Raw genomic sequence first — 13205 nt, 5'->3', positions numbered from 1 at the left:
TTGTTATTTAATATTAATCAACAAGCTACTCAAACCCAATGTTGCTACTACATTGGAATTATGTACAAATTTTTTTCTTTACGTGAGACCACAATACATATTGAAGTAGAGCATTAAAAAATCTTTTCATTTACTACTTTTCAACTATAACATCGACCTGAATTAAGTTAGATCGTGTTTAATAAGTTCATACATGCATTTAAACAACTTGTTGTTAAGTGATGATTTCTAAATATATCCAGTTTTCTATGAATATCTTGTGTAATGTACCATGAAAACAGACATTATATAATATAAAATCTACCTTTGAAAAACTATAGATAATTAAATACTTTGATATATTTATAGCATTAATGTAATATATCTAATAAAAATTAAATTTAATATAATTATTTAATCACAAAAAACATTGAAATATGAATCAATTTTGCAGATTGCAGTAAAAATAATTTTAACTCTGTTAGCCATACTATTTTCTATGTTGATATTTACTTCAAAATATGTATTACATTAACTTTTGTTCTAATAATTTGTTTTTGTTGTTTTCATATGAAATAAAAAGCTTGGATTGTAAGAAACATAAATAATCAAATTTAATCTGAATAATTTGAGTTTACATTAGAGAAAAGTAATAATAAGTAGTCATTTTGCTAAGTCACTTAGCATAGAGTTCTATCCTACATTTCACTTAACAAATTAACAATGAATTAAAATGCAGTATGATATGTTCAAATATGTATATAAAAATTTGGAAATTGTTTTGTATCAGGTTTTTGTATTGCTTTACAGGGGTTATAAAATATTTCGTACAAAAAAAAGAACAATTTTTAACAAAACACTATTTCTGTTAAAACTGTTTAAGCCTGAAACATTAAACACTTACTAAAAAACTTATATATTATTTATTATGATATCATAACTACATATATTTTAATACCATGTTCATTTGTAATAAAATGTCAGAGTTATTTAAGGAATTATTTTTATTATACATCCTTTCGATTTACAATAAATTTCACTGCGTAATATTGCGTCAAATGTATCGAGAAACATATTAAATGATATGTATTGTACGTATTTATAATGAAAACATTATGCCGTTGCGCATGCGCCGTAATATGGCATTGCTTTTCGTGAAATCGTTCCGAAAGATTTGTCATATTTTTATGCTTTTGTAGGTAAACTTAAATACGTATGAATGAGTCGTAATTGATGATAACAGTTTCTGTGAAAAACAGTAATAAGCTGAGGAGAAAAAATGGTGCTAAATGATTATCCGGATTCAGAAGTAATTGGTTGTGGATTCAGTGCTTTTAAGGAAATTGACGAAGTGACTTCTTTGATTACGGAACTGAAAAAAACTGATCTCTCAGCCAGTTTTATTGAGAAAAATAGAGATCGGTTTAATTTTATTTTATCACAATATCAGGATCAAAGACAATTATTAGATCCCTACTTGGATGACATTCTGCAGCCATTAATTGAAATTGTTAAAAATGAAAATTCAACAGAAAATATGCGACACAATGCATTTAAATACATTTTCATTGTTATGTCTGTCAAAACGTATAAAAAAATTGTTACTTATCTTCCACACGAGGTACACAATCATATTGATTTTTCAATGAAGTATTTTACATTTTAAATGTTTCAGTTGTATAATATTTTGATGTAGGTAGCAGATCTTCTTCCTGTTCTACGAATGTTAGAGAAGCAAGATCCAAATGATGTGGAAACATGGGAGACTCGATATGTACTTTTAATTTGGCTTTCCATAATATCAAAGATACCATTTCCACTTTCACGTCTAGAGACCTCTGATGTGGACTTTGAACAATCTATAATAGCTAGAATTCTGAAAATATGCAAATTATTTTGCTTGTCAAAGGATGCCTGTGCTGTAGCAGCAGTTTTTCTAATTGCCAATTTCTTGACAAGGTCCGACGTTAAACAACTGTACTTAAAAGAAATGATTATGTGGTGTTTAGAATGTGTGGAAAAGGACCCTTTCAGACATGGCCCTTTAGCTGTTATAGCATCAATATTGAAACACAGTGTAAGAGAAGATGTTAAGCCATACACTCAAATATGTTTAGACAAAGTTTTACAGTTTCATCTAAATGATAATCCTGCGGATCTTATTAGGAAATTTGGAATAAAAATTGTACAAAGAATTGGATTAGTATTGTTGGGAACAAAACTTGCATCTTGGAGATATCAGCGAACTAGTAGACCCATATGTCTACAACTTAATGCTAAGAATTTTAATAACTCAGAAAATTTCGAGGACACAAAAGAAGTTTCAGTTATTCACGAGGATCAGGATATTCCGTCGGCAATAGAGGATATTATTGAGCATCTTATACAAGGTCTTCGAGATAAAGCAATTACAATACGGTGGTCTGCTGCAAAAGGAATTGGCAGGATTACAGCAAGACTACCAATGGATTTAGCAGATGATGTTGTAGGATTTGTGCTGAACTTGTTTTGCGGCCGGGAATCCGATTCCGCTTGGCACGGTGGCTGTTTGGCATTAGCGGAATTAGGAAGGCGTGGACTTTTGTTACCACATCGTTTAAAAGATGTAATACCGGTAGTTCTTCAAGCTTTAGTTTTCGATGAACCAAGAGCATATGGGTCAATTGGATATCTAATCAGAGATGCTGCATGTTATATTTGTTGGTCATTTCCCAGGGCGTATGATCCAGATATTTTTCAACCATATGTTAAAGAAATTGCAGCTATGTTACTGGTTGTTACTTGCTTTGATAGAGAAATTAATTGTAGAAGAGCCGCTTCTGCGGCGTTTCAAGAAAATGTGGGCAGACAAGGGAATTTTCCACATGGAATAGAAATACTGACTACTGCTGATTATTTTGAAGTTGGTGTTAGAAATCATGCATACTTAAAAATTAGTACACAAATCGCACAATATGAAGAGTATATGAAACCTCTTATCGACCATTTGGTTGCAAGAAAAGTTACTCACTGGGATACAGCAATTAGAGAACTTTCAGCCAAAGCACTTTTTAATCTAACACCCGCTGATCCAAGTTACATTACGGAGACAGTTTTACCAAAATTACTGGATATGTTAAATTCGATAGACTTAAATATAAGACATGGTGCGGTCTTGGCCATTGCAGAAATTCTAGAAGCATTGCACAACTGTTACAGTGAAAAAGTTGAAAATATCATTGAAGCAACGGCTATGGAAAATATAAAGAACATAGTAAGCACCTTTCGGAAAAGAGGACAGTTCAAAGGTTTGGGAGGTGAATTAATGAAGCAAGCTTGTGCAGTGCTCGTAAAAAAGTGCTCTATCGTGCATTTTCCAATATCCATGGAAATTATTTGTAAGTAAAATATTATCTATATATTGGTTATTTATTTTCGAAATATTACACATTAAAAATATAGAGAAAGGTATATGTCTATAACTACCTTTGTATGTTGTATATAACTAACAATTTTCTTACACATCACCTAAGTCAGTGTCATAAGTTTATGTAACCAATTATTTATTTTGTCCCTACACTTATATTCATTTCAGATAATTTATATTATATTTACTAGACAAATAATACAAATTCGGAGACCTGTTATCAAGTAGAATAAAATTAATTTTTCAGAAAATCTGATGTTTATAATGTAAAAGCATCAAGAGCATACTGAAATGAAAAATATAAACAATTGCAATGACAAAAACTTATTTCATATAAAAAACAATAATTAGTAAATCATACAATGATAGAAAATTATAAATTTTTGCACTATCTTTACTAAACATCTCAAATAATTATGTAATTTATTCCATGAGAATCTGAAAGACATTGTATAAATTCACACTAATGGAAGGTATTTTTGCAGATGATTGGCAGAATCTTTTAGAAGAATGTTTAGGTCATGAAGTATCTGCAGTTAGAACAAAAGCTGCAGAAGCACATACAGAATTCTTTTTTAAATACTATACTTATATACCGGAAAAAGAACGTAATATTGTTATTAATCGTTATCTTGGTAATTTGCAGTCAAGTAATCAACTTGTTAGAATTGGTTTCGCACAAGCAATAGGTAACACATGAAACCTTTTACATATTAAACTCTTACGTTATTTTTGATACTAATAAATTCTTTGTAGGATATTTTCCTTTATTTATAATTTGTGAACGAGTAAAAGATGTGATAAAATCCCTAATTAAATGTACTGAGTTATCAGAACACACACTAAAGTGGGCAGAAAGTAGAAAAGAAGCCATCCACGCATTAATAATGGTGTGTCAAACATTGGGTGTAAAAGAAGCAGGTTTGTTTAAAAAATTTAACTTTATATTGCACAAATTTAAAATCACACATGAACAATAATTTATAACAAGTTTAGTCTACTTTTTAGTTAAGATTTTAATGTCACTGCATCTTCATGAAATAACATACACTTTTTTTATTATTATTTCTAAGTGATCTAGAGCTATAAGATTTATAAACAAATGTTAGTTTATTAGTTATTACATTCAACTAATAAAACATTAATATTCTACTTTAAACTTAAGATTACAGTAAAATATATTGAAACGATAGAAATATGTAATCTTTTCACACTTTTCAGATAAATGGGACATATTTGTGTATGATTTATATAATTGTTATTTACTGGCATTGAAAGAATATACTATAGATAGTCGTGGAGATATAGGAGCATGGGTACGAGAAGCTGCAATGTTGGGTTTACATGTAAAAACCATTTCTTTATAATTGATTTAATTATCTTCAGTGTATAGTTAAATTAATCATTTTTACATAATTTTAGATGTTAACAAACTTAGTATTTCAAGCAAAATTGGTTTTTGTATTGAATGAAGAACTAATGGCGAAAGTTATTGGAGGAATAGCACAACAAGCTGTAGAAAGAATTGATGGAATTCGAGCACAAGCAGGAACCGTTTTTAGTGCGCTTATTCATAATGATCCTTCTTTACCAAACATTCCATATCATGTAGAACTGAAAAGCATTTTTCCTTACGACGAATGTAAAGAAAGTATAGAATGGAGAATGGAATCCGTTACTTTCCCACGATTCATTAAAATGTTATCTTATCCTCCATATACTATGAATCTTCTACAAGGAATTATATTTAGTGTTGGTGGCCTAAGTGAATCTTTGGTAATTATTGTTACATACTTAGAATATATAAATTAATTAAATATCTGAATACGATTAATTAAATTTTCTTTTTAATGTATATTTATATTAAATTTTGAATATTTGTTTCAGGTTAAACATTCTAGCGTTTCTTTATTTTCTTATTTACAAGAAATAGATGAATTAGGTCTTAAAAGTTTATGTTATAAAATATTAACGATTTTTGAAGAAAGTCACAAAAATGAAAGAATGATTACCTCAATTTTGGCTTTTCTGGATCGTTTACTTAGTTCTGGTTGCATTCAAATTGTTCTTGACGATTTCGAAAATGGTATTTCAGAACAGATTTTAGTGTTACTTAAGCAGGAAATCAAGAATTGTAGTAACACCAAATTGTTAATTAGCAGCATAAATGTTTTTTGTCAGCTTTTGCAGGTATTTTTATATTGTTATGTTTAGAATAAACAAATAATGATTATATTACAATAATAACAACAATGTTTTATAGTTGCGTGGACCAGTTGCGAAAAGAGCATTCTGTCAGTTAAGTATCTTTCTTTGTCATAAGTACAAATGTATACGAAAAGTAGCAGCAACAAAAACGTACGAAGCTTTAACTCTATATGGAGAAGAAATGGATATTCCTGAACAAAATTTGATGAAAATTTTGACTCAATTAAATGTCACCGATTGGGAAAGATCAGTGCCTGAGATACGACCTATCAGAAATCACCTTTGTGAATTGATGGAAGTACCCACTCCCATTTTGCAAAATAAGGTTGCTAATTGAACATTGTCTTGTATTTTATTTCACTTTAAGAAAATTGGTAAGTGAGATCTCGAAATAAGAAACAGTTCATTATACTTATTACTTTATTACGTGATGATTGTATAAAAATATTTCTATTGTTTAAAATATAAAGGTATGCCAGAATACTCAAAACATTAGACTATACAATATTTTACAAATCTACAATTTAAGGTACTCACAAAATAAATATATTTTGATTTATTAAATGTTTGTGCATCATTTTTGTTAAACGAATTGCTCAAAAACATTACGGATAACACTGATTTTTAACATATAAATCTATTTTACTTTTTTCAAAATTTTCCATATTAATTGTAAGATTATTTTTTAAATATTGTACTAATACTTTGGCCCCACATTTTTCTAAAATCCATTGTTTTGTCCACCAATTTTGATGATCAGTTGTTTTTTTTATCGGATGAATTGGCAGTGGACAATCGTAATGCTTTAAATCAACAATTTTTGTTTTTTGTTTATTCATATTTTGTATGTTGTTACAAACCAAACATTCAAATTCGTCTACATAATTTCCAAATTCATTTCGAGACCATTTATTGTTTCTCTCTAAAGCAATTTTTAATTCTTTGTTATCTATCCCGTAATTGTCAACTAATTTATGTGTTAAATATTTATTATATTCAATTTCATTATTAGATAAATTATGTAACAAATCGGCTAAGCTCTTTGGATCTTTGAAGTCAAGTACTGAAATAGCAGACATATTGTTTGGAAGCCAGTCCTGAAAAAGTTACAGTTTTAAGTTTAATGTAGTGTATTCTGATTATGGAATATAATGCACAGAGTCAGACTATATAAACAGAAAATATATACAAATATATTCTAACAAAAATTGAAAATCATTTATAACTCAACTTAGTAAAGAAAATGTAAATTATCAATAAAACGAAATAATTCATTGAACATTGAAATATAAATTGTGGTTCAAATTTAAATACCTTAAATGATGGTGATCCATAATATATAGGTACAGATCCAACAATAAGGGGCCTCCATAATTTTTCTGTGATATAATCTTGACAGATTGCATTCTCAAAAGCTATTGTAAACTTATAATTGGCAATGAAAGCAAGAAAATCTTCACTGTTTAATATTTCGAGGTAATTTTCCTTCAACCTACATTATAATTATAGTATTTATACAGTTAATGTAATGAATAAACTTAATTTTTCTAAATCTGTAGATATAAATCACCTTTTATCAAACTGAGCATTATTCAGACATGTGCCATATGAATCAACACGTATGTACTTCATTAACTCTGCTACATAGATATCTCTATTACTTGCAGTATCACAGTCAGATTGTATATAAAGTAAAGGTGCAAAATTCTTTGTATTCATTAATCTCGTTTTTTCTTTGGTTGACACGAAATACTTTCTATCTGAAAGAATAAAATAAAATATTAATTTCTTTATAACATGTAATTACAAAACATAATAGGAACAACAATATTTTTTTATTCAAACATTTAAATAATTCAGAATTTTAATAGCATCACTGCATGTAATAGTAATAAGAAAGTATAAAATAGAAAAAAAAATGTTTGTAATTATTTCAACATGTATAAGTTTATTGTATTTACCTAATAATTCTGTAATTCCAGGTAGATCGATCAAAGTAAGAGGTACATCGCTAAATCTGCTGAATGTTGAAGAGTATGTAAAAAGATTTAGAGTTTTTTGTTGAACAAGAATGGGGTTATTTCTTGGAGATTCTTCATGCATTAAACCCCATGGAACTCTATCTGATTTCCATTCCGGTAAATCGTTAATTTGTAAATTGCTACCATAGAAAAGGAAACTCTAAAAAATTAAAACAAAACAAAAGTAAAATTACAATTGATCGATTTACTTTATAATTTTCTTATTTATGTAATATTACTAATTTATAAGTATATAGAGAATAACCAATTAAGTATTTCTTAATGAAAATTCCTAATGTAATTAAATTTTGTAAAAATTTTTCTAATGTAAATCAAGTTAGATAACATGAAAAAATTCATAACATTACACTTATTTTTCGATGATATTGAAAACTTCGATTGCTTGTAAAATAACATAAATGATTTTCACATTTTCGAAGCTTTCCATCATTTCCAAAAGGTGTCCACCATAAAATCACAGGTACTTTTCCTAAATGAAATATTAATAAGGAATAATTGTTAATGTTCTTTTTTATATATTTTGTATAAATATTTATTAAAATGGTGAAAATTTATAAGTATTTTTATACCTGAATCATATAATTCATCATCCAGGTGAATGAAATGTATCTGTAAATTAGACTGATTATCCTCAGAAATAGTAAATTTATCAGAATCATTTATATTTTATTCTAATTATGTTTTAGCAATGAAATTTCATTTAACTTTAAAAGACCATTACACATTTACATATTTAAGTTGATATCTGTCAAAAAAGTATTTATAGTAGACTCAGGAATAAAAGAACTGACTTTTTTTTCATTAAATTAAAAATATTCTGAATATTAGTTTCCATTAAAGGAAATTTAAATGTTAATAAATGCTGTGGTAATATTACTAACAGTAGGAGGTATAAAATTGTTCTCATTTGGTTATCATGTCAAAGGATTTTCTGTAATTTTACAGAAAGAAATACGTTTGTCAAGTAAAGTTAAATATGCTTCAAGATCTTTAATAATTTCTTGACTTAACCATTATTGTAAAATGTAATTAATCTTATGCAACAGTATTTATTGAAGTAATAATAATTACACATACTATTATCATAAAATACAGCTGTGATATATTTTAAATGTAGAATATATATTTACCTGATAAATTATAATACTTGCAGTTAATGTAGTAAGTGTCATAAATACAAAGTACATTTTTCTACTTAATGACATTGTAAAATTTGTCACTTATTTGATTTTAATAATAAGTATAAAATTTATATATTGTAGAATTTTATTACAATTTCATTTTAATACATTTATGTGTTCTGTGAAAATTATTTTTTCATAGTTCATTTCATAGTTCCATGAAAGACTTTCTTGAGTAAATTTAGTAATATGTTTGACCGTTTCAATAATAGTATTTTATTATATTACATGCTTGTATTAAACTATGATAATTATACACCGTCACCGAATTTATTTCAATTATTATTGCGTCAAATTTTGTTAAACTATATACGCTTAATCAAAATCCATAAGAGTGTAATTACAATTTCGGATCGTTAAAAGTGTCATAAAAATCTATAGTTTTACCGAATTAAATAATAAACAGGCTTCATAGGAAAGAAAAATAATGTTATTGTAACTCTGACCAAAATATTTCGAAAATTTTGCGTTTTTAACGAAAAATGAGTTATTACAGAATTAAAAGATTTGAGGTTAAATTGATACGCATTTTGTTATACAGTTATAGTCGTGAAAAAAGTAAAATACTCATTTTTCCACGCTTAAGAACTAGTAAACATTGTTTGCAACTATATAATAATACATGATAATTTAAAGCGAAATAACAGTAAATAGAAAGCTAAAAAAAATGTATTACAAGGTATATAATATCGTTTATTTTAAATGTAGTCAAACGTAGTTTAACAATTTTCTATTTTCATCTTAGTGTAATTCACAGTTAAGATTATTTTACACGTGCTAACTTGTTAGAAGTGCAAAAACTACTATATTCTTATCAGATCTACTTATATTCTTCTTCAGAAAGGACATATTTAATAGTTTTCATTTATCTATGAATGCATATAATGTATTTATATGCATACAATATGCAGGATGAGTCTCATAGTCTTATATGGTGTTATATATACAAGTTCTTTGTGTGGCCTTTTATTGCTTTATTAGATAGGAAATACAGATAAGATCATATAATTTTAACACATTTTTAAATACATTTATTTTAAAAACAGGTAACACGTACTTAAACACCTATAATTTTTTGCTAGCCTTGTCATCCAGTAATAGTTGGCAACTATATACATGTAGCAAACACTGAAATAATATCTACATATATCGTATATGTATATGATATATGTTCACCGATTATGCAGCACACTATTCGTAGCTAATCGACAATAATCAATGCAAAATTAGTCACTGTTATATATCTTGTACATTATACACATCCATCTATTCTACAGTTGTGTAAAAAAATATTTCAGAAAAATCTAGTATCCTTTTTTGCGATGAATAAAAAGCGGCTGTAGATTACTTTGTCTAATTGTAAAAAACAGCCATCTGTTGCCGCCTTTAATTAGGTGAAACAATAACTGCATTTATTCCGTCATATATATTAAATGTCCCGTTGAAAGGCCTGAAATAAGAAAAGAATATTGTTACCATCGTTAATAAATAGAAACCATAGCTTGTGACAGTACAATCTTACAAGCTATATATTGGGGGAACATACTTCCTGAATTCACACTTTTGAAATATGGAGGACGTACTAAAGCGTCTGATTCTTCACAAGGTCGATACTTCCGAGTGTGAGACAAAGTCCCGTAAGATGTTAAGCCTATAGACTATAGACATAGACTATAGTACATATGTATCTCGACCTCATAGTCATATAAATCTTTCTTGTATGTTTTAAATACTTCATTCACTTAAATCATAAATATAATAATAATTAGTTTTTATACTAATTGTTTACACTACTATATTTGTTCTTGTCATTTAAGCTATATGTCATATAACCACGAACGGTAAATAGTAAGCTGGTAGCAGCAGGTGTTTCGAATCAACTACTAAAATTGATAACGACTTTCATTTTACTCTACCTTATATACATATATACGAAAACATATTTTTCCGTTTATATAATTATGAAGAATTATAATAATATCCCTAATAATTAAATAGGTATCGGATTGCAATTATACGTGTACTGGTTTATTGCTTAATTACTTATTTAAATTTAGTTCCATTTCTACAAAGTAGATTTAGGGCAACAAAAATGTCCTGTACTATTTGTAAGTAAATATTACACTTTCTCCATGTCTATACATTTGTGCATACATATTTTAAGAAGTTACATATGTAGATATTATAGTTGAGTGTATAAAAACCGGGAGAATACCGCGGTATCATTGTAATCTCAGTATTTATGTTGTTACGGTAGTATTTCGATTATGATTTCTTTCCGAGTTTGTAGATTGCGGTATTATAAAGATTTTGATATGATTTTATATTACCGATGTCAAAATAATTATGGTTTTAAGTCACTGATTGATATCTATTATGTAGTATGCACCTTCATATATGTATGTAATACTAATACTATATACATACATGCAACACATAACTTTCCTAGTATCTGTAAACGCAAGTCGGTCATGGTTACGATCACGATTGCGATCAGGATCACGATCACAGACACGGTTACAGTCACGCTCCTGACTCTCTTTGACGGTCAACGAACCCTCTCAATCCTTCTCTTTTTCTCTGTTCTCTCTTCTTTTCTCCTTGTTAGTTACAGTTTCTACAACGACGTTGCAAGACGCATCTAGGTTATCTCGACACAAATTTTTGTCCTTGAGAAGGTTAGAATGTCCATTGGCGCAAAGCATTTCTAATAAAATGATACGTATAACAAATATTATAAATTATAATATACCTAAACTAATTCTGATAAGACCTAACGTTACTTGGAAAATTTGTTTATATATAATATATAACAAAATTTATACCAATTTAACCGGATATAATTAAAGTACAAATTGCTCGTAGATTCTTTATTCATGATCTCTAATTTATTGTACCACATGAAATAATACTTGTATAACCGTTATTATTATAATTTACAGTAAATATCTATTAAGTTCAATACTTTTTGTTGCATTCAATTGAAACGACTGTTGGAACGGTTAGAAACATTTAGACGCACGATTATCGGAAGTATATTAATTAATGCGTAATACTGTCGTAATTTCGTAAGAAGTAAAACACGGGGATAAATGTTTGTAATTAATTGTAATTGCAAAGAATGAAATTTAGAATTGTTCTGCGTCCGTGATTTGCGAGAAAAAAACCAAATTAGTATAAGCCGCTCGTTAGACACGCTCGAAAGTTTCACACTTCGTGAACGAAATAGGACTAAAATTCTGGCTATCCGATTACTCCGAAGAAATTTTAGAAAATTCTTCGCCTTTAATAAATTATTTCACATATTGCATAATTTTCTTAGAAACATGTTTTCGTCAGTCACGTATTACTAAAAACTCTTCGATGTTATTACAATTGTCAATTTCTGATTGATTACCATTTATTTTTTTATAGATGGTTAGCATATAGCATCTGAATATGTTACAATAGCTTAGACCACTTGGTTTAAACTCGAGTTGTAAGAACTTTTCAATCAAAACAATTGAAAGAATGAGTATAGTGCTCAGCAGAAAATTACGTTTGCACAATCTGATACCTACTCTTGTGAAATATTTTACGTCGAAACTGACTTCTTTGAAAAGGCGTCTTTGCACCGGAGACGTTGCTTACATGGAGTCGACGTTGAACTAAACTCTAAAGAAACAAGGGCAATAGGTAGACAAAACATAAGACCACCATATTAAACGAAAAATGGTCTATATTTTCTAAGAACGTTTAATAAGTGTTAAAAAATACACAGTTTACAAAATATGTATCACTTTGATTTATTATATGTATACATAGTGCATACAACATATTATTTTAGATTAGTGAACCTTCAGATAGCATGGAATCCTCTCTAAAAACGTTAATTACCATCGCAGAAAGTCTATATCATAGCGCAAATAGAACGAAATAACTGTATACCGTTTAACTGTAAACTGTCTGTGGCGGTAAGATTAAATTACCAATTATATAGCTTCAGTCCAGATTTCATAAAATTTTATAGATATAAATACAAACATATTTTGTAAGTACATATATGTAATTTATACAATTTCATAAGATATATGTAAATTTTGTTGTTTCAACTAAATTTGTTTGCAGTGCCCGAAGGAGGATTACTTGTAAAGTTTACTTAATAATATTTATTGTTTGCCTTAAATTTATTACCCAAAAACCAAAAGATTTCAAACTAATCAGTCCTCAATATTACATTCTTCCAAATTCAGTATAACTTATTTAATCGCTGAATTAACGAATTTACACATTTTCAATTAATGAACACACTCTTATTTATTATAAATTAGAATAGCGGAAATATTTTCCTAATACTCTGATAGTTTCTGGTTTTGTAGGTATTCTATTATACGTTTGTTATAAAATCAG

The 13205-nt window shown here is 28.0% G+C and overlaps 2 protein-coding genes across 2 annotated transcripts; one reads left to right on the top strand and one right to left on the bottom strand.

Moving 5' to 3' along the window:
* Positions 1-1258: 1258 nt before the first annotated feature.
* LOC107187431 (tubulin-specific chaperone D) lies at positions 1259-6647 on the top strand. Its single transcript, XM_015575535.1, has 9 exons — positions 1259-1600; positions 1676-3356; positions 3871-4074; positions 4142-4306; positions 4607-4731; positions 4808-5161; positions 5273-5575; positions 5649-5918; positions 6606-6647. The coding sequence occupies exons 1-9, from the start codon at positions 1259-1261 to the stop codon at positions 6645-6647; spliced, it is 3486 nt and encodes a 1161-aa protein (XP_015431021.1).
* An 85-nt stretch (positions 6648-6732) lies between these two features.
* LOC107187430 (alpha-(1,3)-fucosyltransferase B) lies at positions 6733-8822 on the bottom strand. The gene is made up of 5 exons (XM_015575534.1): positions 8766-8822; positions 7555-7774; positions 7164-7353; positions 6908-7085; positions 6733-6759 (listed from the first exon to the last, which is right to left on the bottom strand). The coding sequence occupies exons 1-5, from the start codon at positions 8820-8822 to the stop codon at positions 6733-6735; spliced, it is 672 nt and encodes a 223-aa protein (XP_015431020.1).
* Positions 8823-13205: the final 4383 nt, after the last annotated feature.

Source organism: Dufourea novaeangliae, unplaced genomic scaffold, assembly GCF_001272555.1.
Source record: "Dufourea novaeangliae isolate 0120121106 unplaced genomic scaffold, ASM127255v1 scaffold89, whole genome shotgun sequence".
NCBI classification, from domain to species: domain Eukaryota; kingdom Metazoa; phylum Arthropoda; class Insecta; order Hymenoptera; family Halictidae; genus Dufourea; species Dufourea novaeangliae.
Note: the sequence above shows the minus strand (reverse complement) of the source record. Positions and strands in the feature narration are given on the sequence as shown.